The 23,158-nt window shown below is 37.9% G+C and overlaps 1 protein-coding gene across 1 annotated transcript in view; it reads right to left on the reverse strand.

The window, feature by feature from the left end:
- Positions 1–1,151: 1,151 nt before the first annotated feature.
- Positions 1,152–23,158, reverse strand: part of FREM2 (FRAS1 related extracellular matrix 2) — a 118,512-nt gene continuing 96,505 nt past the window's right edge. Inside the window, exons 16-24 of the mRNA XM_021526624.2 lie at positions 22,676–23,007; positions 13,083–13,275; positions 10,732–10,836; positions 9,479–9,606; positions 9,261–9,395; positions 4,848–4,974; positions 4,465–4,652; positions 3,421–3,567; positions 1,152–1,723 (exon numbers count right to left, since the gene is read on the reverse strand). Of these exons, the coding sequence (XP_021382299.2) occupies positions 1,211–1,723; positions 3,421–3,567; positions 4,465–4,652; positions 4,848–4,974; positions 9,261–9,395; positions 9,479–9,606; positions 10,732–10,836; positions 13,083–13,275; positions 22,676–23,007 (1,868 nt within the window). The 3' untranslated portion in view covers positions 1,152–1,210. The remainder of the gene's footprint in view (positions 1,724–3,420; positions 3,568–4,464; positions 4,653–4,847; positions 4,975–9,260; positions 9,396–9,478; positions 9,607–10,731; positions 10,837–13,082; positions 13,276–22,675; positions 23,008–23,158) is intronic.

Here is a 23,158-nt window from a genome sequence, read left to right on the forward strand (position 1 = left end):
TCACAGCCAAGGATTTGACAGGGACAGAACAGGTCATGTCTGGATAAAAACTGACACAGGACACTGCTGATCCAAACTTGTCATGTTACCTAAAGCAAGAATGTCGAGAGAAAATTAGAATTACTCTTGCAGAAGTAGTCACTTGTTAAAAACGCCCAACAATGACCCAGCATGTTTGTCAAAATGTGCTATGATTATACAGCAATAAATACTACATGATTCAATCAAAGGTTAATTTTTTATTCTCTTTTTGTTATTTAGTATGACAACTAACTATGCTGGATTCAATATCATGATTCCTAGGCTCAGTTCAGCAGAACCTTGTCCTCTGTATTTTGAATCTAACTATTGTACTAATGCTTGCATTTCTCAGCAGTTGACATGCACTAAGAAATAAAATTTACCTTACAACATTTCCATGATCCATTATAAACTTAAGAGGACATAAGCATCTAGTTTCAGTGAAAACCAAAATTTTTTTCTGGATTTGTTGCATTCTTCGGCTTTATTTATATAAATAAAAAAAAATTCTCAGATTAAATAGATTAATAGGAATTTGCAGGAAAGAGTATGTATTGGATCCTGTGACATGCAACTGTTTATAATGATATGCTGTATAATCTAGCTGTCTTTGGAAAAAGTTCAGTTACATATAAGCAAAAAAAAAAATACTGGTACAGATCAAGAGAAGTCAAAATCTTACAGGATGGAAGATCCATGCCTAAGGCATTCCATCACCTTTCAAACTATTTGAAGACATTGAGTTCTTTGTGAGAAATAGTACAAAATTTTACAGAAGAGTGTGAAGATCCCTCCTCTCAAGTATTATGTGTTTCTGAAGAGATCTCCTCTCTTATTGCAGACAGGATATATAGCACCTTTGTTCAGCTTCTTTTATTCTTTTGAAATGTCAAAAAATACAAACCCACAACAATAATCCCTCCCTTACAATGCAGTCCCTTGAATTGCTGCTTAAAATTAGTGCATGGTATAGGGACATCAGCATTTCCTTTCATGCAAAGTGGGAGGTTTTGTTCAGCTTCTTCTGTTGCTCATAATGGTAGTAGGAGCTCAGGGTAACAAATTTCAAGTACACCTAGAAACACATGAACTCCTCATGAGTCACCATTATCTGCTGCTAAAAATGTGCAGTTCAAGAGCTTTTATGAGGCACTCTGGACACTGTGGCTTGAATACTGTGGTCTTGGAATCAAACCTCTGAACTGTCATTGCTGTAATTATGTGGTAGCATCATGGGTTCATTGCTGCCTGACTCATTTGTACTTTCCTTCTTGTCAGAATTTCGTTTCCATTTTAGCAGCAAAATGATAATTGCAATTAAGCAGATGGCAAAGAAAACGGCAGCAGCTCCACCAATGATTGTGACTATGCTGATTCCTGCATTTTGGTTATTCAGTTCCCTGGGGAGAACACCATTGAGTGCAACCTCCCTTTGAGGCACCTGTTTCCTGCTGGTGCGATCCAGGGCTATGTGCTGTATATTCGTTCCTCGGTTGCTCTCCACTCCAATGTCTCTTGCAAGTTCTGGGGCCTGCTCAGTTCCCCTTTTCTGCCTTCTCCATGGGGATGCTCCTGGGTTCCCAGCACTGAGGAGCGAGTGGTACTGGTGCTCCACGCTTCTTTTACCGATGCCACGGTTAACGTTCTCCTTGGAACGCACGGTGTAGATTGTATGGACATACCACTCCCTACCCAAAGACACCTGGAAAGAAACATTTTTTGCATTTAAACACACAGACACTAAATATGGGCAACGCTAAATGCAGAGAAAAATCAGTCCCTGTTCTGAACTGAATGCCTGGACAAGCAATTTCAAAATCATGCACAGATGCCTCCTGACTTTGTGCCAATGTGCACCAGAAGAGTTGTATTTTCTGCTAAAATTTTCAGAGGGTTTAGTCTCCATTCATCAGACTCTGTGGCTACTAAGTGCAGATGAAGAAGGCTATGGCCTTGACATGGTTTTGGTGCTATTAGTACCAGAAGCCATACAAAGTATCTTTAGCTGTGGATGGGCCACAGAAAAGGACCTTCCAAGCCCAACTTACCAAGTGATTAGGCCCTGGCTGTAATTCCATCTAAACATAAGAAAGAAATTTTTTACTGCAAGGATGGTTGAACATTGGAACAGGGAGCCTGTGGAGTGTCCTTCCACAAAGATGTTCAAAAGATAATTGGTCATGGTCTGGTGCAACCCATTCTAGGTGACCCTGCTTTGAGCAGGGTGTTGGAACAGTCAATTTCCACAGGTCCCTGAAAATTTCATCCACCCTGGGTTGTGTGGGTCCCTGTAATCTGTGTGAGATGATACTACCTTCCTTCAATTTATCTCATCTTTCCTGGATACATACCAGGTTTGGCTTCCACAAGGTCCAGTAGGCTTGTCTGAGTATTGTCTTAAAACTACCGCCGATTAATTTGAATGGCTGCAGCCCAGTTTTCTTATTTTGAAAAATAACACATTTTCTATTTTACTCTTACCTTTCCAAGTATTTTTCAGGATATACTTTTTTATTCTCAGTTTTTGGACAGGAAGAGGACCAAAAATCATGGCATTATTATCTATGGAAATGGATTTTTCACATGAAAAATGAGACTCCATTTTGCTGGGAGCTGATTTGAAACTCTTTTTATACTTTAAAATAGGCCATTTTGTTAAATACTCTACTGCTTACAATGGGATCTTTAATACTGAAGTGTCCAGGAGTAGAATCAAAGTCTCCTTCATATTTTTCCTACTAATTTATACACTTGAGTTGTGCATGCAGTTTTGCAAATACTAGAGACAAATAGTGAAGATAGAACTTTTTGTCTGGGTTATACAGATCAAAGGGCTGAATGCACACAGCTGATGGATTATATATAATTAAGAAGTAGTTGTATCCTTTAGCTGTCAATTCTCAGTGAAGATTTTCAGTGCTTCACACTGTGCAAGTATGCAAAGAAAGAATTGTACAGAAAATGCCGAGTATCAACTTGATTTTGATGAAGCATACTATAAATGCTTATGATTTTAAATTTTTTGTCTTTGAGAAGTGAGATGGGAAACAATAAACAATGCTGTGCAACAAGAATCTTATTAACTTTTTAAAAGAAATGTACAAGAAAAATTTGCATAACTTCTGCTTAGCCTGTGGAATTATAGAAGAGAAAAGCAAGAGTATCCCAACAGAAACATTTTAATAAGTGGTCCAGATTTTATATCTATAAGTTTCTAAGCATCTATAATTGTGTTTTATTGTCACTGGAATCTGAAAGATTAAATCTTTCTGATTCCAGTGACAATGAAAGAATAAATCTTTCTGTTGGTTTCAATTTGAATTATAGTTAACAACAATACTTGTGCAAGTGTTTCTTCCTTGGTTCAGTACTCTTGCTACTAAGCTACAGAAATCATACCTGAAACAAAGGAGTTGAGTCTACTTTGAATCCATCAGAGCCTGGCTGTTTAACTAATGGAATTGCTTCGGGATCATCTATTGCAAGTTTTGCATTAAAAAGTACATTTCCAAAGCTTGTGGCTTGTGTCTCTGGCTGAGCTTTGTCCTGCATGGAGAGAAAAAAAAAAATTGCAAAACAGATTTATTTCTTTGAGGAAAAACAGTTTTAGTATTTACTTGCAATGTAAAAATTGTGTAGTTTAAACATGCTGTTTTATGCAGTCTAGGGAAATACTAAAGAGAAAAGACATGAAAAGCAGTTGTGGTCCCATCTGACTTGCACTAACTTCTGTTTAATCTCTTGCCTTTCTGGAATAAAAGGGGAAAACACTAGTGAACAACCATAGTTACACTTCTTAAATAAAAGAGATACATAAATGTGGTCTCAAATTAAAGTAAGAAGTCTATTTCCCAGTTTAAATAAGTTACATCTCATTTCATTAACAGACAGTAACATAAATTTGTTTACCTTATTATATAATCATCTTACTTAAAGTTAACTCTAAAAGTTTGGCATCAGGTCTGTAGTTACCTGGGGTTAGTCTATAGCTAGTTTCAGGAAGGAAATTAGATCATCCAAGCCAACTTTAGAGGTATTTCTCTTTCCCTATGGACTACAGAGGCAACCTGGATGACTAACTTTGCAGTATACACTAGATTTTGGGTGGCTAAACATGAAACAAATTGCAATCTTTCTCTTGCATGTCTTCTGAAATTCTCTCTGTGGTCTGTGGATACGGACAATGCAGAGAAAAAGCCTATCTTGAGATTCTAACTTAGGTCAAACTCTTACTGAAGGTAGTTCCCAGAAAGACAAAGAATAGAAGCAGGAGGGAAAAGGCAAGATAATGCCTCCATCATTTCATGTTAATCTGGAGCTTGAGTAAATATTTGGTGCTGTTGAGAACATTTTAAAGAACAGCTGGGTTTCGGATAGAAGACAAGTTAGAAAAAAAAAATTAAAATACATATCTATGCATCCTCCCAGAATTAGAGCACTTACCACAATCTTAAACCTGTACAGAAGGGATGGAGAATCAGCAAGGCACCCATATTCAGTGTTGGATGGATTATATTTGGGTACATATCCATCAGCTCCTGTGCACAGGAAGACCTTCTCGATGCTACAGTAGAAGGAGTCACCCAAATTCTGCACTGGATCCACCATCACTCGACCGTATATGACATCCCCTGTAAACAGGGCACATAGTTCACATCTGTTTAGACAGAACATTTAGCACAGCTCTGAGGCTGAGCTAACAAAGCCTTGTCAAGAAGCTTAGTGCAACAAGCACAAAACCCTTACTCCTGTCTTGTTTTGACAGAAACAGGATCCTGATAGTGTGAAACACAAATTAAACGTGCATGATCTATGCACAATTATACCTTCTGAGAAAGTAACATCACTTTCTTGCCCAAAGCCCATCGAGCCATCAGAGAGCCACAGAGCCTTTTTGGAGAGCAGGAACATCTGGGTGTTCAAGCTGAACTCAGCAGCCACTGGGTCACTGACCTAAAATCACAAAAGCATAAGGCTCTTCAACAAGACTTTTTAATGAAAAAAGCATAGCATGATTTTAAACTCCTTAACTGTTAAAACAAAGCATGATCTTCTCCCACGGTACATTACTTACCAGCTCTGCCCACCTATATGCAATAGTACAGTTTAATCAAAAGATTTCTTGGTACTAGACATATATTGCTATGTGTTTTATATGCAAACAACCTTTGGATTATCTGCCTCTGTGATATTTGATAGTATTCTAAGTTTGTTTCTTCCAGCCACATTTTTCCCAATCCCAGCTAAGGAGGTGTCAAGGGCAACTTATGTGTGGGGGTAATATGAGTAAAATTTTTCCCTCAAAAACTAGTCTCTGACTTATCACAGCCTGTTTTCTCTATCCCATTTTCATTTTTACACACAAGTCCCACTTCTGCTTCTGATCCTCTGTCAATATTTGAAAGCACACATTGCTGGAGATTTATTTTCAAGTATCAGTTTTTCTAATGTGCTGCAGGATATATCAGATCATGCATGTGAAAATGCACCAAACCATTTGAACATCTTTTATGCTACTATTTATCTTTTTATGGTAATATTTCTCTTTATATATTTGGCACACTTACCTATGGTCCTTCCTTGATTACATGAAAAGTACAAAATTAATCAATACTACCAGAATAAGTTTTTCATGGGACCATAAAACAAGAAAGAAGGCAAACTATAAAGTGACATGGGATAATAAAAGGGAAATTATACCATGAATAGAAGAACTGGGGGGGCCTAAAGTTCAAAAAGATGCAAGTACCTGAGGAAATAAAGTAGAAGATACATATATCCGGAAAAAAAAAAAAAAAGAAAATAGGAAAAATAACAAGAGGACACTAAAATAATAAAAAAAGATAAATATATATGTATATTTATGTATATATATGTATAAGTGTGTGGACAAGAAGGAAAGAAAACAACAAAGAAAACATTCTTTCTGGCTCATGGACAAGGGTCCATTTCACAATAGAATCCCAAAACTATCAAAACAACAGGGTCTGGCAAGAAGAATGTACAGCTCAAACCTTTTTATAAATGGAGTGCTACTCTTCAGAAAAAGGAGCCCTACCATCATAGCCTTTGCAAAGAAAAAAAAAAACAAAAAGTAAAAAATTCCATTCCCTTTGAAAGCTTCTTTCTAAATGCCAGGAAAACAGGCCATTGGGTTATAGTTCCACAAATACTTGATGAGCACAACTCTTTTCCAGTTGTGTTGTTTATACAGTAGTTTAAGTGTAATTACTGTCACGGGCATTTTATATAAGAATTCTTAAAAACCAGTCTGTGAGGATCTCCTGGGTGAAAAGAATAGCTGTCACTTTATTCAGCCTATTTGACATGTTCATCAACTCTGCATATGGATGATGTGGGGACACTGCAGATCATCTATGGGATTAAAGCCCATGTTATACTTGGTACCTCAAGGAACAGAGCACTCTTGAGATTGGTCCATCTCACGGCAACAAGTATCCTGAATATGGAAGGGCTTCTGTCAGGAAACAGTCATACACATTGAAAGAAAGGAGATGCTGAGAGGATTGGGATAAACCAAATCTTGGAGGTTGAATATTGTTCTTTTTCAGGGAATCCTAGAGTAAGCTGGTGTTAATACAATCCTCACTAGAATTCCAGGCCACCTGCTTCACTCCTCAGGGGTCATGAAGAGAGGAAAAAGGAGATATGCAGGTGATACATGTTAGAAAAGAAAAAAATGTTCAACTAGTGGAGAAACATAAAATATATTTTCTTCTTGATTCTTAATATGATTCCTCATTTGTGACCACTGAAAACAATTGTGAAGGAAATTAGAAGAAAAAGTTTCCAAGGAAATGAAAAGCTTCATATTAAAAAGCCGAAGAAGGTAATTCAGTATGGAGATAGAGCATTAAGAATTGGGGAACACCACTCTTGTCCCGCCTCATCATTTTATTATTAGATTTTGCAGTCAAAAGTAATTTTAGTCCAGTTGTGACACATACACTCAGTGATTTCATGGAGTCACAGAGCACATTTAAAGATCATCACTCAACCGCTCTGCCATGGGCATGGACACTTTCCACTAGACCAGGTTGCTCAGAGCCCCATCCAGCCTGGTCTTGAATACAGTCAGGGATGGGACATCCACAGCTTCTCTGGGTAACCTTTGACAGTGCCTCACTGCCATCTTTGTAAAAAGTGTCTTATTTTCATCCAATCTAAACATACCCTCTTTCAGTTTCCCCTTATCCTGTTACTGCATCCCTTGGTAAAAAGTCTTTCTTATAAGCCCTGTTTATATGTTGGAAGGCCACAATAAGGTTTCCTTAGCTCTTTCTCTTCTTCAGGCTGAACAACCCCAAATCAGCCTTTCTTCACAGGGGAGGTGTATCAGCCCTTCGACCATTTTTCTGGTCCTCCTCTGACCCCTCTAACAAGTCCATGTCTTTCTAGCACTGGGCACCAGAGGACTGGATGCAGTGGGCCTGTGCAAGGTATCAGGTGTTCCCTAGTATATGGGCTAGCATCCTTCAGTCTGATCCTTCAGTATTTTTTTCTTATTTGTAAAAGAGTGGATACCAATGCTCATTCAGTTTTACAGGATGACTAAAAAATCTTAGAGGTTAAGTGATCAATACTGCCTACTGAATTTGTGCTATTGTACTGCTGCTTTTTTGGGACTTACTTTGGGACATGTGTTTCAGTCTGTGATCAGATGGAAAAATTATCACAGGCCACAGAAAACCCAAGCCCCTTTTACTATGAGTATCTCAAGAAAAAGAGCTGGTCTTGGTTTGAAAATTGTTGGTGATGGGAGTTTAGCTGGCCATCATCTGTGATGTTGTTGCAACTTTACACCTTATGCATATTTTGAATTGATGTACATAAAACTTCCATATACTGTTTTATCTTATATAATAACCCTGACACTGTCCATTTATTTATGCCAAGGCAGTTCTAATTCTTAGCCATAGCTTTTACTTGTAGGCTACTTCCAGGTAAGAGTTAGGTCTCTTCCTAGGGTACTTTGCCTATTTTGTAATGATTTTTGCACATCTTTTGACCTTCCTTTGAAATATCAATATCTTGTTTATACTATGATCAGGAACAAGTTGTGGTTTAGCACTGCTATGGATTGCTTTAGAGTCCCTAGAAGTAGATTAGAAGTGCCAAACAAAGGCTGAAGTGCTGAACTAGTATAAGTTCCCCTCACCCATTCCATTCAAACTTCCCCAAAATGTTGAAATGTGGTTAACTCTGAGAAGGCAGGTTTCACATCAGATCATGTATCATCTCTCTTCTTTGCCAGGACTTAATGCCCTTTCAGGAATCATCTGTTCTCCCACAGGTGGCACAAAGCCAAATGAAAGCATAAAGACTGCATACATTCCCTTGTGTACTCTGGCTAAGTCAACAGAAAAGTGATTGTGTACCCCTGACTGATATGGATTTATTCTGTAAGATGATTTAATAGCATAATCTATACTATTAATGAGCATGAAACCACAGCCACACTGTTCCAGTATTAGCTGTATTGGCTCCAAATAACAGAAATTATATAATTTCCTCCTTACACATTCCAAGGTCACAGTAGCCCTTTTGATAACCTGGAAAGCTGGCAGTTTATGTTCTCTTAACTATACAACATGACCCCCAGTTGTTTTTTTTTTTTTTAACCAATGTTTTCTACAGCAGAATCCATTTCTCCATATTTTTTTTCCCAGCTACAGAGCTTTACAGCTGGGCTTTGTGAAAGGTATGCTGTTTGGCTGTTACCATATGTTTCCATATGATCCATATGGACCATATTGGAACAGATTTGTTTTGGTCACTTTTGTGAGTTTTAAAGATAATAATTTTACCAGTGTTGCCTATCTACACTTCTCTCTACAGTCAGTGAGAGAAGTTATATCTTAGGACTGAATTGATCTTCCTCTGGAGATTCCACTTTCAATACCAGAGACCTAACCCTGATTTTGTATCAGATGAAAACCTTCTGACAATAGTTTTATATTTTCCTAATTACCTGATAAAACTATTTGCTACCAAAGGTAACAGACAAAAAAAGAATTCCCAAATGTTACTATTGCATCACAGTAACTTTCCCCTAAACCAGTGGTTATTTAGCAGGAGAGGAGTATGTGCTCTCCCACCAATTTAGGAATGCCTTGTTTATTAGCAAGAAATTCAATTTCTAGTACTATCATTACAAGACCAACAAATGGGAATCAAATTAGAAGGGAAACATGACGAAGATGTGATTGGAACGCTACCTGCTGGAATCGGATGTCCAGATCAAAAGTGATGGGCTCTCTAGGATTGCAGATCACTGGCAGGCTGTACTCCTGATGTGGGGCAGTGGTGCAGGCTATCAGCTTCACTGTGTACATTCCTGAATAGTCTCGAACCTGGGCACAGAGAGAGAGGGAGCTGTACCACCAACACCCCAGCTAACAGGGCAGTGGAGGACTTAGCGAGGGTGAGGTTTTACCGCGAAGTCTGAAAGGAAGCTCCACTGCTGGACTGGCAGGTTGTAGGTTGGCTCACTTCGGATGAGGCTGAGGCTAAAAGTGAGGCCTGGGTGGTCAGCTGACATAACCATGGAAGTTAGAGATGAAGCTAAAAGCATGCCAAAGAGACAGATTTGTCACCTTTAGTGTTTCATTGCAAACTCTCAGAGCCTGAAAAACATTCTCAGTGACTCATAAACCATAATGCCATAGCTGATGTTAATACCTTCACAGGGCACTGGGTTTTATTAACTGAAAATAAAATAAATTACAGTCAGCTCAGCTGAGCCTCCTTGATTCTTGTTTAAGTGTCTGTTCAGCAGCTGATTTTGTACACAACGAGAATTGTATGAAGAATAAATTTAAGAGACAGTCAAAACAGTGAGAGTGGAATGGCAGAGATCTATAATCCCTTCTGTTTTAAACTTGTCTCTGCCTATAGGCAAAGCTAAACACACCAGAGGACAGCTGAGAAAAAGTAGAAGCACCATGAAGCAGTTTTATGGGTTAAAAACACCTGAGTTAAACAAGAAGAGATTTCCTATTTTTTTTTTCTCTTCTCACTGTTGTTCAGCAGATTTAATTTAGTTAGATATTCTTTTCCATGGCTGGCATTCATGCTCAGATTTATGTCTATAGACTGCGTGTTACACCTGTAATTACTCTGAATAAAGGCAGTGGGGTTTAAACAGATTAAATTGCAGGAACAGGTCCTCAGCAATGATTAATTGAATGTCAGTAAGAGTGCTCTATTAACAGAATGATACAACGCTCACACAAGACTTTTTCTTGCTCCCTGAAAAAGGTCTAAATATCCTCGAAAAGCTTCAAGCTAGAAAAGAAATTTTTTAATTTTAAGTTCCTAGGGAAATGTAAGTAAATAGTAATTGTAACTATCATGTTAAAAACATATATCTATAGTTTCCTAATGGACACAATGGACTAGATCTTCATCTTTCATGAATCAAGCTCTTGATCCAGTGGAAGTATTTGCCTTCCATCAGATTAATATATATTTCAAAGTATATTTCAACAAGTTTGACAATTGAATACAGTCATCAATGAAAAGTAAGAAATATCAAGCAGAGGAAAAATCTGTATCTGAAGAGCATAGTATCTAAAAAGCGAAAAAAATTGCTATCAGAAGCAGAAATAGAAAAAAAAAAGATTAGTATCAAATTTGGGAAAGGTGTCTTTATTTCTGAAGTGCTGCTAAAGGGTAGGTTACACTTACCAGGATGGGACATAACAAACAGACCATGAAACCGGGCTTCAGTCTTGAAGTTGACAACCAAGCGTCCCTCTTCACTGATGCGCATGCTGGTCGGGAACAGGGAACCTGCCAGCAAAAACCAATTAACAAGTGGGTTCCACTTGCAGGTGACAAAGAAATCACACTCCTGTGAAACGCCAGACCTACTCTTTTATCTACCCTTGCCATGTGTTTGGGCAGGCCTGTGGGTACTTTTTGGGTTGACTCCAGATTCTTCTCAAACAAGAAGTTATGCAGTGAGACCTTGAGATTTTAGGATGTGATGCAGCTTCCAAAGCATATAGGGAATTTCCCTGCAAAGCCATGATATTACATGTAACTACAGACTCACACAGCTGCTCTAGCAGGCTGAGGAAAATCCACACAGCAGTCTGTGCTTGGGTTCAGGCAGCATGGTCAGCTGCCAGGGGGATCTGCAGTATGAAGACTTTTATTTTTACCAAATATTGAAGCTGACTCCTACCAATGAAAGCTGCTTCAGAGATGCCCTTTATCAGTGCCTCTGTGCCTACTGTGCCCAGGCAGCAGCCATCAGCATCAGTTGGAGCAGCTGGTTGTGACTTCCACATAAATCTGCTCTAGGGTGCTGCAATCTGTGAAACTCCTTCTGAAAGGTTTTGCATTGCTGGCAATTTTTGGCATGAATTTGGCACAAAACACAGGCCTTACATATTCTAATTTCAGATCACAATGCAGAAGTGGTTTACTTCTGTAGCTTGCAGCCAAGATCCTTTATCTCTGCAGTTTGGCAAAACTTTAGAGTTCAGGCATTTCCTCCAGCGCTCCCTTACAAACAGCCAGTGATGTTTCACCATTCTGCTTGCCAGGGAAAAGAAGGAAACAGGAATGTTCTCTCATGAATGTGCTGGAAATCTAACACACTAGTGTGAATGTATACCACCTGTACACAATCATCTGTACCAATCATATTTCTTGGTACAATAGAAATAACTATATATTCATGTATGAATTTGGGCTTTAGAAGACCTTGACTGCTTTGTAGTGTCACTTAGAATTTTTGTAGCACAATTATATGAATTGAGAAGTATGGGAAGAAACTAGAAACTAGTTAACCTCTCCTTGCTCAGAAAAATAACTGGTGAAAAAATACTGCCCAAGTAACACTGGGATATGTTGAGGGCTGTTTTGTACTGGTTGTTTTCAAAGGAAACTGAAGATGTTCAGCACCTCCAAAGATGTGGCCACTGGCTTCTTAAACAGAGAAATGAAAAAATTAAAGATGGGAAATGGTGGCATAGATGAACAACATAACTGCTGAGACAGAGGATTAGATTTGGTAGTTATTTGGTGACTGGCACATCACATGACCTGTGACATGTGGCTTATTCTTTAGGCATGGCCTTACATGTGCTTCATTCGTCATGCACTGCAGATTCCCCTTGCTGCTCCTCATTTCCTGCGCTTAACATAAGGACAGAAATGGAATAGCAATGATTTCTGTAGTTCATATACAGAGTTAGCAGAAGCAAAAAGTGATTTTAGGTTCCCAGGAGTCCTGAAATTGTGTACGTACATAATTACAGCTGGTACCTGTATTTTACTTAGGTTGAGAGAGATGGGAAACACCTGAAATGTAATGCTGGGAAATATTAAGTAAATTTGCATAAAAAGGACAATGCAGCACACAGGTCTAACTATATATTTTAATCTTGCACATACATCTGTATGTTACTGTTTGTAAAAAGTATACTAACTTTTTTAAAGATAAATTCTGCAGTGATAGATTTTTACTTGTTGACCAGCTATACTCACAAACATTTACTGGCAGTATTTAACATATTGTAGAATGTTTCAGAATTTACTACTCTCACACAGAGGAAAGGCCCCCATTATATAGTTCTGTTTCTTTTGAATGCTTCATAACATTTTCAAAATATCAAAAGTTTCTGAAACTGGACATTCATAGTGAGAAAAAAATGGTAGCACAGAAAAGCTTCTATTATTTTTATTAAAGTGCAAACATCTAGTGTGCTAACAGAATTTGTTTACATTATGTACTCTGAAGTTCTGAGTAGATATAAATGTTTTATATTTTGTACGTGTTTTTCAATTACAACAATACAATTGTCTTTCTTTTCAGTAAAAGAGCTGATGTCAACTTTACATGATTTTCATAAACACTCCATCAGACACCTGAGAGTGCTAGGAAATGACAGATCGCAATTGATAATAAATGAAAATATTAAATTTGTTTTTAGTATTGAAATTATTGAAAAAAAACATCCTACTGTGTGCAAACTACACTCCTAGTAACAGAGCATGAGTTCTATGGCAAGAAACACAACACCCACCTTGGAGCTCTGCTTCAGGTGGGCTGCCGATCCCATCCTTCCACAGGATGGCAGTGTCATACACAAAAGTCAGCCGCAGCTCTGACTGCAGGTCGAAATGCTGCCAGCCCCCGACACCCACTGGAGAGTGGAAAACATAAGAGACGTACAAAGGGACCCTCAGCGTGACGTAGGACTGCACTAGGTTGAGAACCTACAAGAAGCAGAATTGTACAGTAGGGTTAATGATCATGAAGGGCAGCATTGCACAGGCAAGCCAAATGCAGGAGAAAGGGAAGACAGAACTTGAAGTAAATACTGTGACTAAAATTCTCTCTTTTTGTAAGTTACGTATGGAGTGCAAAGCCATGTTTCAGTGATTTCCAACCGAGTTGAAATCCCTTCAAGTTTCATCTTTGTACTTCAAGCTGATAAATCATAACCCACTGAATTTTGGCTTATCATTTTTATTAGGGTTTTTTTATTACATAAACAACACAACTACAAATTTAGGCTTTTGAAATTTTTCAAATATGCTTTTGCATTTGCTCTATGGTTATGCCTTAACCGACTCTTGCTTACATTCTTTTTTACTATCAACTAAGAAACTCTTATGGAAGATGCTGAAATTGCTCAGATGTCATAGCACAACTGAGTCCTTGGACTTTACTTAGTAATTTCTAGAACTCTTTCTTCATTTGTGCATGGATAATAGCTAACATGCTGCATGCAAACACAGAAATCATACTGTTCTTCACTGTCTGGTAGAGCTAAAAATAATATGCAAGCTGACATGGATTTAAAAATAGAGCCTTTATACATTGTACCAAACAACTACACTGTAATTATGAAATAATTATTTATATATATATTTTGTGAAAAAAGACAAGAAGAATAGTGTCAGTAAACTGTCACCTCTTAAGATAGCTCTTACACAATACACAATCTAAGCCTGTCTGAAGAGACTTTGTGTTTATGTTTGGTTACAAATACTTTGTCGCTTGCATATCTCTGAATGAAATGTGGAATCCAGATCCTTTTAGACCATTCTGGATTTTCTTAGAAATACACCGGAGGAAAAACATTGAGATCGTCTCCCAGTGGGAAACTTTTCAGAGTCATAAAAGCTGTTGAATTCTGATTTATTTCCAACAGAAATTCCATATATAAATTTGCACATCTGAATACTTCCCTGATTACCTCATATCCTTCCAAAGAGAGTTTTGCACTGTCAAAAATCCCCAGCATTCAATGAAGTTTACAAGGAAGCTGGGTTCAACCAGCAGCAAGTCAAGGGGCTGTATGACCATTACCTTACAGCTGCTTTACACTTTGAAATGCCTGACAGAACCTTTACTAATATAATGTACCCACAAATTTACTGCTTGCACTCATCAAATATTATGACCTAATTAAGGACTCCATTAAGGCAAATATTCATAGTTTCCACAACTCACTTCCACATGTGAATTTCCTTGATCTGCATTCAGTGCTAATAAAATGTTTTTGACTAATATTGTTTGAATCATTCCATAATATGTGCTAACATTTACACATCAGTCATTTGGAAACACATAGTATCACAGAATCAAAGAATTTTAGGGGTGGAAGGAATCTCAGGAGATTATGCAGTCCAGCCCATCTGCCACTTAGGGTCACCTAGAGCAGGTTACACAGGAACATGTCCAGGTGGCTTTTGAATGTCTCCAGAAAGGGAGACTCCATGATCTCACTGGGCAGCCTGATCCAGTGCTCTGCCACCCTCTTCTCTTTCCCAGGCTGTGGTGGAACGTTTTTTCATTTAGTTTATGGCCATTGCTCCTTGTCCCGTCACTGGGCACCACTGAAAAGAGTCTGGCACCAATGAAAAATAAAACACTAACACAGGCTGGTAGACGAGATGCTACAGTTGTTGATTATATTAAAGCTTTGTTTGTTTTACATATACAAAATCAAGAACTTCTATTTGGAAAAGCAAAAAAAGTTCTCTCTGTATACTGTATGACCAATTAAAGTTAGACAAAAATATTATTATTTAGTACCATTTAAGTTGCAAATTTATCTTTGGGATACCTGCATGAGTATCTGAGCAATTATTTTGGACACAGATTCACTAAATTGTTCCAACATTATATTCTCACCTCCATTAAAAAAATATAGCAATGATGCAGCTCTCAAATGTCTTATGGTTTGCTTTTGTTTCAGAGGTAATCACAAATATCTATCATTTCCTGGACTAGTATCAAGAACTGAATTAATACATTTGATTGGATAAAAAATGTATTACTATTGTAAGGTCAACCCAGACAAACTGTGTTGGCTTTTCTCTCTGTCTTTTTGCTCTCCATCTGCATGATGTACAGTAAGAATTAGACACTGAAGTCAGAGATCTGAAATTTAGTTTGCTTATAGTGAAGATATAAAAGTATGTGGAACAGGATTTAATATATGCCCATCATTTTCTTAAATAGAAGCATACATAATGCTTAATGATAAAGTAGAGGACTGGAATATCAAAGTGAGGAATTAATGACCTCGAGGATTAGAATAATAGCAGTGAAATGAAATCTTATAGCTTAAAGTATAAGGTAATAGAAACCAGTCACAGGGATTTCTGTAGAAATGAAAGACATTCATTAGACACAATAGAGGGGAAAGAAATTTTGTTATGTGAGTTGATCACATCATAACTATGACCTTCCTACCCTCTCCATGTGCTATGATCCCAAGATAAACTGAGGAATGGGGTGGAAATTAGAAGCATGCATGCCATTATACAGAGCACTAGTGAGAGCTTATCTGGAACAGCTTTGATCATCCATGCTTGAAAAAGTCTAATTTGCATTGTAGACTTCAGAAAAAGAAATCAACATAATCAGAGGAATGGCAAAACTATCTGATGAGAAGAGCCTAAAACAGCAGTGCTTTTGAGCCCGGTACAACAAAGGCTGAGAGGGAGTAAGAATGCTGTCTATATACTTCAGGACACTAAGTGCAGAGAAGGGCCACTGATGATGAAAGATAGTGCTGACACGGGAACAAATGGGCATAAGATGGCCATGACAAACACAGCCTAGAAACCAGAAGAGTTTCCAGCCCTCAGTGTGGTGGCACTCCATAAGAATAGTGAGGCCATGAAATCCTGTAAGGTTTTGGATTAAGTTTACTAGTGTTGGAACAACATTATATAGACTTAAGGCAGATGCCTGGATAGAGTGATCCACAGAACTCCTTCTAGCTCAGTATCTTATGACACATCAAGACAAAAAAAAAAACCTCTCATTACAAAGCTTTTCTTGGCTCTTTGCGTGTACTTAACATAAAGCAATCTCCTAATGAGGTTTGTAACCCACATTTTAGCGTTTTCTTGCCTTCATTTGATGAGAACATAGTGTTAGAGAGATCAGCTTATTTGCACTGGTCAAAATCTAGTAGCAGGATCCCTTCTGAGGCAAGTCTGCCAGGAGCACTGCTCCTTTGACATATTACCGCTGCTCTGGGGAGAAATCTCTCCACTTCTAGGACTGTAGAATTTAAAAGGTTCTTACCTTTTAATAAAGCCTGCAAGAGGTGTTTGGGCAACAGAGCTGCTTGCATCAGCCTGGGAATTTATTTGTGTACTCATGTGCTTCCATCAGTACTGCTGCCCTTACCTCTGATTCATGGCATGGGTGGGGGAGGAAGAACTTCTTGCCAAAAGCTCATTGAATTTTTATGCACACAAACCCTTCCACAGGCACTCATGGATCTGCAGGTCTGCAGGCAAACCTACAACACTGATAGTCAGAGAATAAATAATTCTCTCTAACAGTAAATGAAAACTTTTAAGAGCCTCTCATTCCTACAAGGGGGAATCTACTTTTCTGTAGGCAGAAGAGAAAAATCTCAGGACATGGTATGTGAAAGGATCTTTTTGATACAGTAAAAATAAAATAAAGAGGAAGTCAGCTGCAGAGGAAAGCAGTGTCAAAATGAGCAGGCACTGCCCCACCCCCCAAATGAATCGATGGAATGTGTTACACAGATGGAGGAGTTTGACTTCTCCAGCCCTCCTAATAATGCTGTTAGACAAACATAAGAAAACATTCTTTCCATTGAGTTATCTTTCTTTCCCAGCACTTTGTGCAAAGACTATTGGGAGTAGCCAGCTGTTCATTTTATATCTCATGGTGACACTGATGAAACCAAAAGGGTGACTTAGAGCTGCGTAAGTGTAGGATCAGCTTAACTGCTGTGGAGAGACAGGACAGGTGCATTATGTATCCATGCATCCCATGCATGGGAGATTTTACCAGTTACAATGACAAAATTACATTCAGTAATATTGATTTAAACAATAATAAGTGCGTATGAATTTTAGTCTTCTGATACCAGGAGAGAAATACAGACTACAGCTACATCCCAGATGGACTGGGGAAATTGTGTCTCATACTCCATGACAATGCCATGTCTGGAGAAGCTGAGAAGACAGAAGACAAAAATTGTTCCAAGGAGGAAACAGACTCTTATAGATAATAACTGGAAAAAATTTAGATAAAAAAATCACCAAACAGTGCACCTCAAAATGTATGTGTGAGAGAGAAGAACATGATTTATCCATTGATCTAAGAAATAGAGCTTCATACTTTTTTTTTTTTTTTGTGAGGTAAATTATCATAGGTCATAAGGTCTGGTTTAGAATACTGAAAATTCCCATTTAAGACTTAGAAAGTATTAATGGGAGCTTCTATATGTGTTTTTCTTTTCTTCCCTTTTCAGATGCAATATGTCAAACTTCATTAGGAAAAATACACAATTATTTTGAGAATCTGTCACATAACAATTCAGAATATTTACAATGAAAAAATATTTTCAATAAAGGGTTTGTGTATGGACTCTGTTCTACATTTATAGCATGTTTTATTTTGCTGGCTTACATTTCCAGAGGGCAGAACTTGTCAGTGTATGTGTATATGTGTACATTGATAGTACTGATTAACTTAGACATTAGAAATAACATAAGTTTGTGTTTTATTCTGTGGATCTCAATGAAACAGGCATTACATGAAAATAGTATTTTTATTCTTCAAATTACTCTAGGTCTCATTTTCTATTGCATTTACTTGTGATGTCTGTGAATTTGAGTCATGCAAGTTTAACAATGTTATCAATTAACTGTTTACACAATGTCAGTATGGCAAAACTAAGATTTGGCCCTAAGAAGACACTCAGACAGGTAGGTCACAGGTGAAATGCAAAGCAGGCTTGTTTAAATAAGTCTGAATGGAGAAGAGAATGCAATACAGCCTTAAAATACCAGTCCCTTGAAAAATGTAACCTCTGACTTTGTTACACAGCTGTTGCATTCACTTTATAGTTTTTTTTTCTTTACAGCTTACTAAATACCCGTTTGCATTTGCAGCTAGAGAAAAAATGTCTTTTAGTGAGGTTCCATGTCAAGGGAACATGAGTTGCAGAGTTTTCTTGAATTTGACTGGGATCACTAAAGTGAATATAAAAATCTGAAAACAGACATTTCTGTTTGTTTGAATTTTACAACATCTAGTGAGATTTTCAGAATAGGTGAGTTTTCATCTTAAAGTATGGTTTTGGTAAAACTAGTTCCAATAAAGCTGGAAATATACTGTTTCTGTGTAATAAAATCCCTCTGCAGGCTGCCTCATATAAGGTGCAGCAGTACATTAGTGATTTTAAAACCTGTTTGCAGACAGGATTTGGAAATGCTCAGTGCCATAACATGTGTAGCATAAATGTGACCTGAACATATTGGAAGAAAGATATTTTCAGTTTGGGCCAAAAATAACTGATTTTTGAAGAGAAAAAAGTGAACTGTTCAGCTATATTCAATTACCATAGTTTCAAGATATAAAGCTATACATTCAAGTATTTTACTACATGTTCTTCACCTTCTTGTTCCTAAAAAAGACTTGATTAATGAGCTGTCATTAATAAAATTAGTTTGAATGGTAATTTCCTTGCTTCCCTATTTCAAGTCTGGCAATGGACTGAAACTGTGAGAAGCTACATCCATATATAAATACTTGGTCAGAACCACACAGAAGGCTCCAGATGCCAAACTGCCTGGCTACAGCAAACAGTTATAACAGTAGGAAAATGGATCAAATGATACTTCACACTCCATGAAATATAAGTGTAGGCCGTACTTCAATGTACACCTCATTAAAGTACGGTCACTTGCTTGATTTTCACTGTCTCATTTTTTCACTTCCTTTCCTGAATATCTGTCATTGTTTTAGAACCTGTGTTGGGAGAATGTGAGATGTCTGTAGTAATTGACTCACAATGTCCCCATGAAGTAAAGCCCAACCCTTGTTAGCTACTTGAAAATACTGGAACACAGCTCTCATATAGGTGAGTTCTCCTTTTTTAAGGCCTATATATATCCAAAGGTAGACATTGAGTTTTAGACTGTGACTGCAGGTTGTCCTAAAGAAAACTGCTAATCATCAAAGCTGACCTTAACTTTGACAAGACAGAACTCTAATGCAAATCAATTAGATCAATTTAAAAAGGAGACCATCATTAATTTAAAGTAGAAGTTCTTTAAACTGCATATCTAAGTCCATGTTTAGATACATAAATGCCCAGGTTTTCAGTTTTGGGCAGACCCCAGGAACAAACTGTCATGCTGTACACTGAAAGGAGTGCTGCTGCATCTAGCTCACACAGGGTTTGCTCATGCACAGAATAATTGAGAAAAAGAGCGGGTCACAATCAGAAGGCCTCAAAGGGAAAAAAAAAAAAAAAAAGAAAACTAAGACCTTCTCTGTATGTATTATGACAGTTCATGAGTTCATGGGAACTGGCCAAGACAGCTGCAGCCTTCAGCAAATACTAGGAGCTGTGCCAGAAGAACTGCACCAGCTGCAGGTCTCCTACCTCACTTCTTGATTACTAAAGTTCATCTTCTTACCCTAACATACCAGGAGCTCCCATGAAGTGAAGGTCCACATCATTTAAGATATTGCCAGTTCTTAGTGTGAAATCTCTCTGTCTCAATCAACATGGCTGTCTTTGTTTGACCATACAAGTACTGGAGAACTAGAATCAAGAAACAAAATTTTGAGCCTGAAGTTCTAGCCAAAGTATCTGGTAAATTCAAGTTATTAAATTTGCAGCAGTAGCGGGATACGGTAAGAGTGTTATTGTTATTTATCTGTTCTGTCTGTATAATAGAATTTAGGCTTCCTTTGTCTGCTAAAAAATTGGTGAAAACCATAGCTGCCAGCTTTCTGCTCACAGAAGAGGATTATTAATTGTTCACTGAAGGAGAAAAAAACAACAATGGTGACAACCACAGAGATAGGGCACTGACTGCCTCCCCTCTCAGCTGGAGGGGTCATGTGAAGATAAAGACCAAACCTGGAGAAGAATTAAATGGAGGTGGGGAAAACAGGGAGGGCAGTTGAGTGCATACTGGCTGCGGGGAAATGCTTCACTGCTAGAAATAATTCAGCTTGATATTTCACTTAACATACTGTAGCCTTTTTTCCATAACCTAGAAGTCACTAAAGGATGACTTCATCTGCAGTTTCATGGCTCTTTCTGCTTTTAAATGAGAGAACTTACATAAAGTACATAATAGTTCTGAAGTCTCAGGAAAGTACAACTCACTTCTCTGGCCACACTGCCACTTATGCATGTCCTCCAAAACTGAATACACGGGTTCTTCCAATTTACTAAAATATTGGAATGGTACTTATTTCCTCCTCTGTTTATGTGAACATACACATAAATCGGTTTTATTTAGATACATATTTGTCTAAAGCAGATATTCAACCTTTTGTCTAAAGGACACAGAAGTATTTAAAATGGATTCATACTATGTCTTCCTTTTCACTGAGGGAGAAGTGGCTTTCATAGTTACAGATGCTTCAAGTTGTGTGTGCTTATGGTTGCTTTGTATGGGAAATAAGAATTTGCAGTTGCATATTGCCTGGGCATAAGGAGATAGTCAAAGGAATGATGAGTCAAAGAAATGAAGAAATGAAATAATTCTAAGAACAGTGAAGACTAGTGTAATTTTTATCTTGTGGGAATGTGTAAGGTTTACATCCCACACTTGGATGCCTTTCGCCCTGGCAGCTTCATAGATCCCGTGGAATGCACCTGTAGGAGGATCTGCTTTCAGCAGAGGCCAAGCCTAAGCAGAGCATGGACAATGAGCTTCCAGCATGGAAGGAGACCTTGAAATGGTCTCTGTAACAGACAAGGAACTAGAACTGATGACAAAACAGTGAGATGACATATCCATCAAGGCCTTTGTATATGAGACAGGCAGAAGCTCCATTTTATTCTCGTCTTCTGATTTAGAGTATATAATCTCTAGTTAAGAGGGGCACAATGTTAGGAAGTTAATCAACTGCTAAAGAGATCCTGGTGCAATTTCTTGTCCAGCAAACTGACTGTATGATTACTGTGAACACCCATGGAATAAGGTGAACTTTAGACATGTAATTATAACAAAATCAAAACAACAACAAAAAAATCAGTTTATCTGATTAGGTATGTGCTTTAGTAGTAAATTAACTCTGTTAAGATATGAATAGTAAATTAGCTCTGTTAATATATAAGCTCATGCTTATATATTTCTGTGGGCAATGACACATTTTCCACATCTGCTTTATGCCACTTGGGACTAAAAGAATAAGAATTTGTGCAAATAAGTAAGTCTACTGAGGTCTAATAGAAGATGGATCCCTGGCAAAATGTAAAAAGAGCAGAGAAATTATCTCAATTTTACAAAGCAGGCTCATTCTTTTCATAGTGATTCAACAAGGATGCTAGTGTATCAGGACAGTGAGTTAGCTGTGGATAGACGTCTGTGATATGAGTCCTTCTTCCAGCCTATAGGATTATTCCGCAAATATATTTTTCTGCACTTAAACTTCATAGTTACAGCCACTGTACTCCAGAGACTGAGTGGGATCAGACAGGTTTATATAGTAATCATACAGGGAAGACCCAGGGATTAATTTCACTGTCACTACTCCAGAAGAAATCCTGCACCCTTTTCTTTCCACATTATCATGGATTTCTAGAAATAATTTTCCAAAGTACACCTGAAGTTCTTTCCAATCTCTTGCTTTTAGCCCCCCGACCAGTTTCACAGCTCTATTCTTCAACCACTCCATATTGGCAGCTTTTTTTACTCCTGAGCTAGTAATTTTCTGCTGGGTAATGTCAGAGCACCCTGCTGTCTGCATTGATGGGTAGTCTTACCCAATGAACAAGAGATCAGCAAAGCAAAGCTGCTGGTAGGACACTGCAGTCCTTTGCTGTCAGCAAGAAGTCTCTCCACAATGTTTTAAAACTGGTTTTCAAGATATAGCACAATGAATATTAAATATACCAGTGCTATCTATGTGCTAAAAGCAATTCTTCAAAAAGCTTTTATTTTAAGAAAAGACTAAATTGACTCACTATACAGTAAAAGAGGGATTGATTTGCCCAAAAATACCCCAGAACTGTACTGGGTGAAAATCAAAACAAATTTCATTCAGAACAAATGATTCTCTAATTTCTACTAGCACAGATGTATTATAGGGGAAATCTTTTATTACAAGAATACAGTACAAAATCAAGTTCCATACCTGTCCATCTGTGCCAATGGTGCCTCCACAATCTGTGAGGAGCTCGGACATGTCATAGTAGCTAATGAACTCCCACAAGCAGGCTTCCAGGTTCAGGTTGCGGTAGAAGCGCAAGGTGTTGAAGCCTCTAATTGTTGGGCTGTACTGATAGGGAATGGTTTCTCCAATCACATCTGGATTCTTGGTAGCGTCAGTTAAAAAACCATGGTGGGTCTTTACTTCAGTGTAATCCAACAGGTTGGAGCACTTATGGTTTCCAACTCTAGTTCCATCGTGGCTAAGTGTCAGCTCAAAGTTAGAGAGCTCTCTTGTAGAAATAACAGGCAGCATGCCTAAAAGCATTAATTTATAGCACTATCACTACATGTCAGTTGTCAGACCTCCTTAATTTAGCCAGATTTTATCAAACACTAAGCATGTTATGCAGTGCAGTATTTTGTACTTAACACTAATTACTGTACTTTAGAATTCAAAGGAAGTTGA

Source organism: Lonchura striata, chromosome 2 (genome assembly GCF_046129695.1).
Source record: "Lonchura striata isolate bLonStr1 chromosome 2, bLonStr1.mat, whole genome shotgun sequence".
NCBI lineage: Eukaryota > Metazoa > Chordata > Aves > Passeriformes > Estrildidae > Lonchura > Lonchura striata.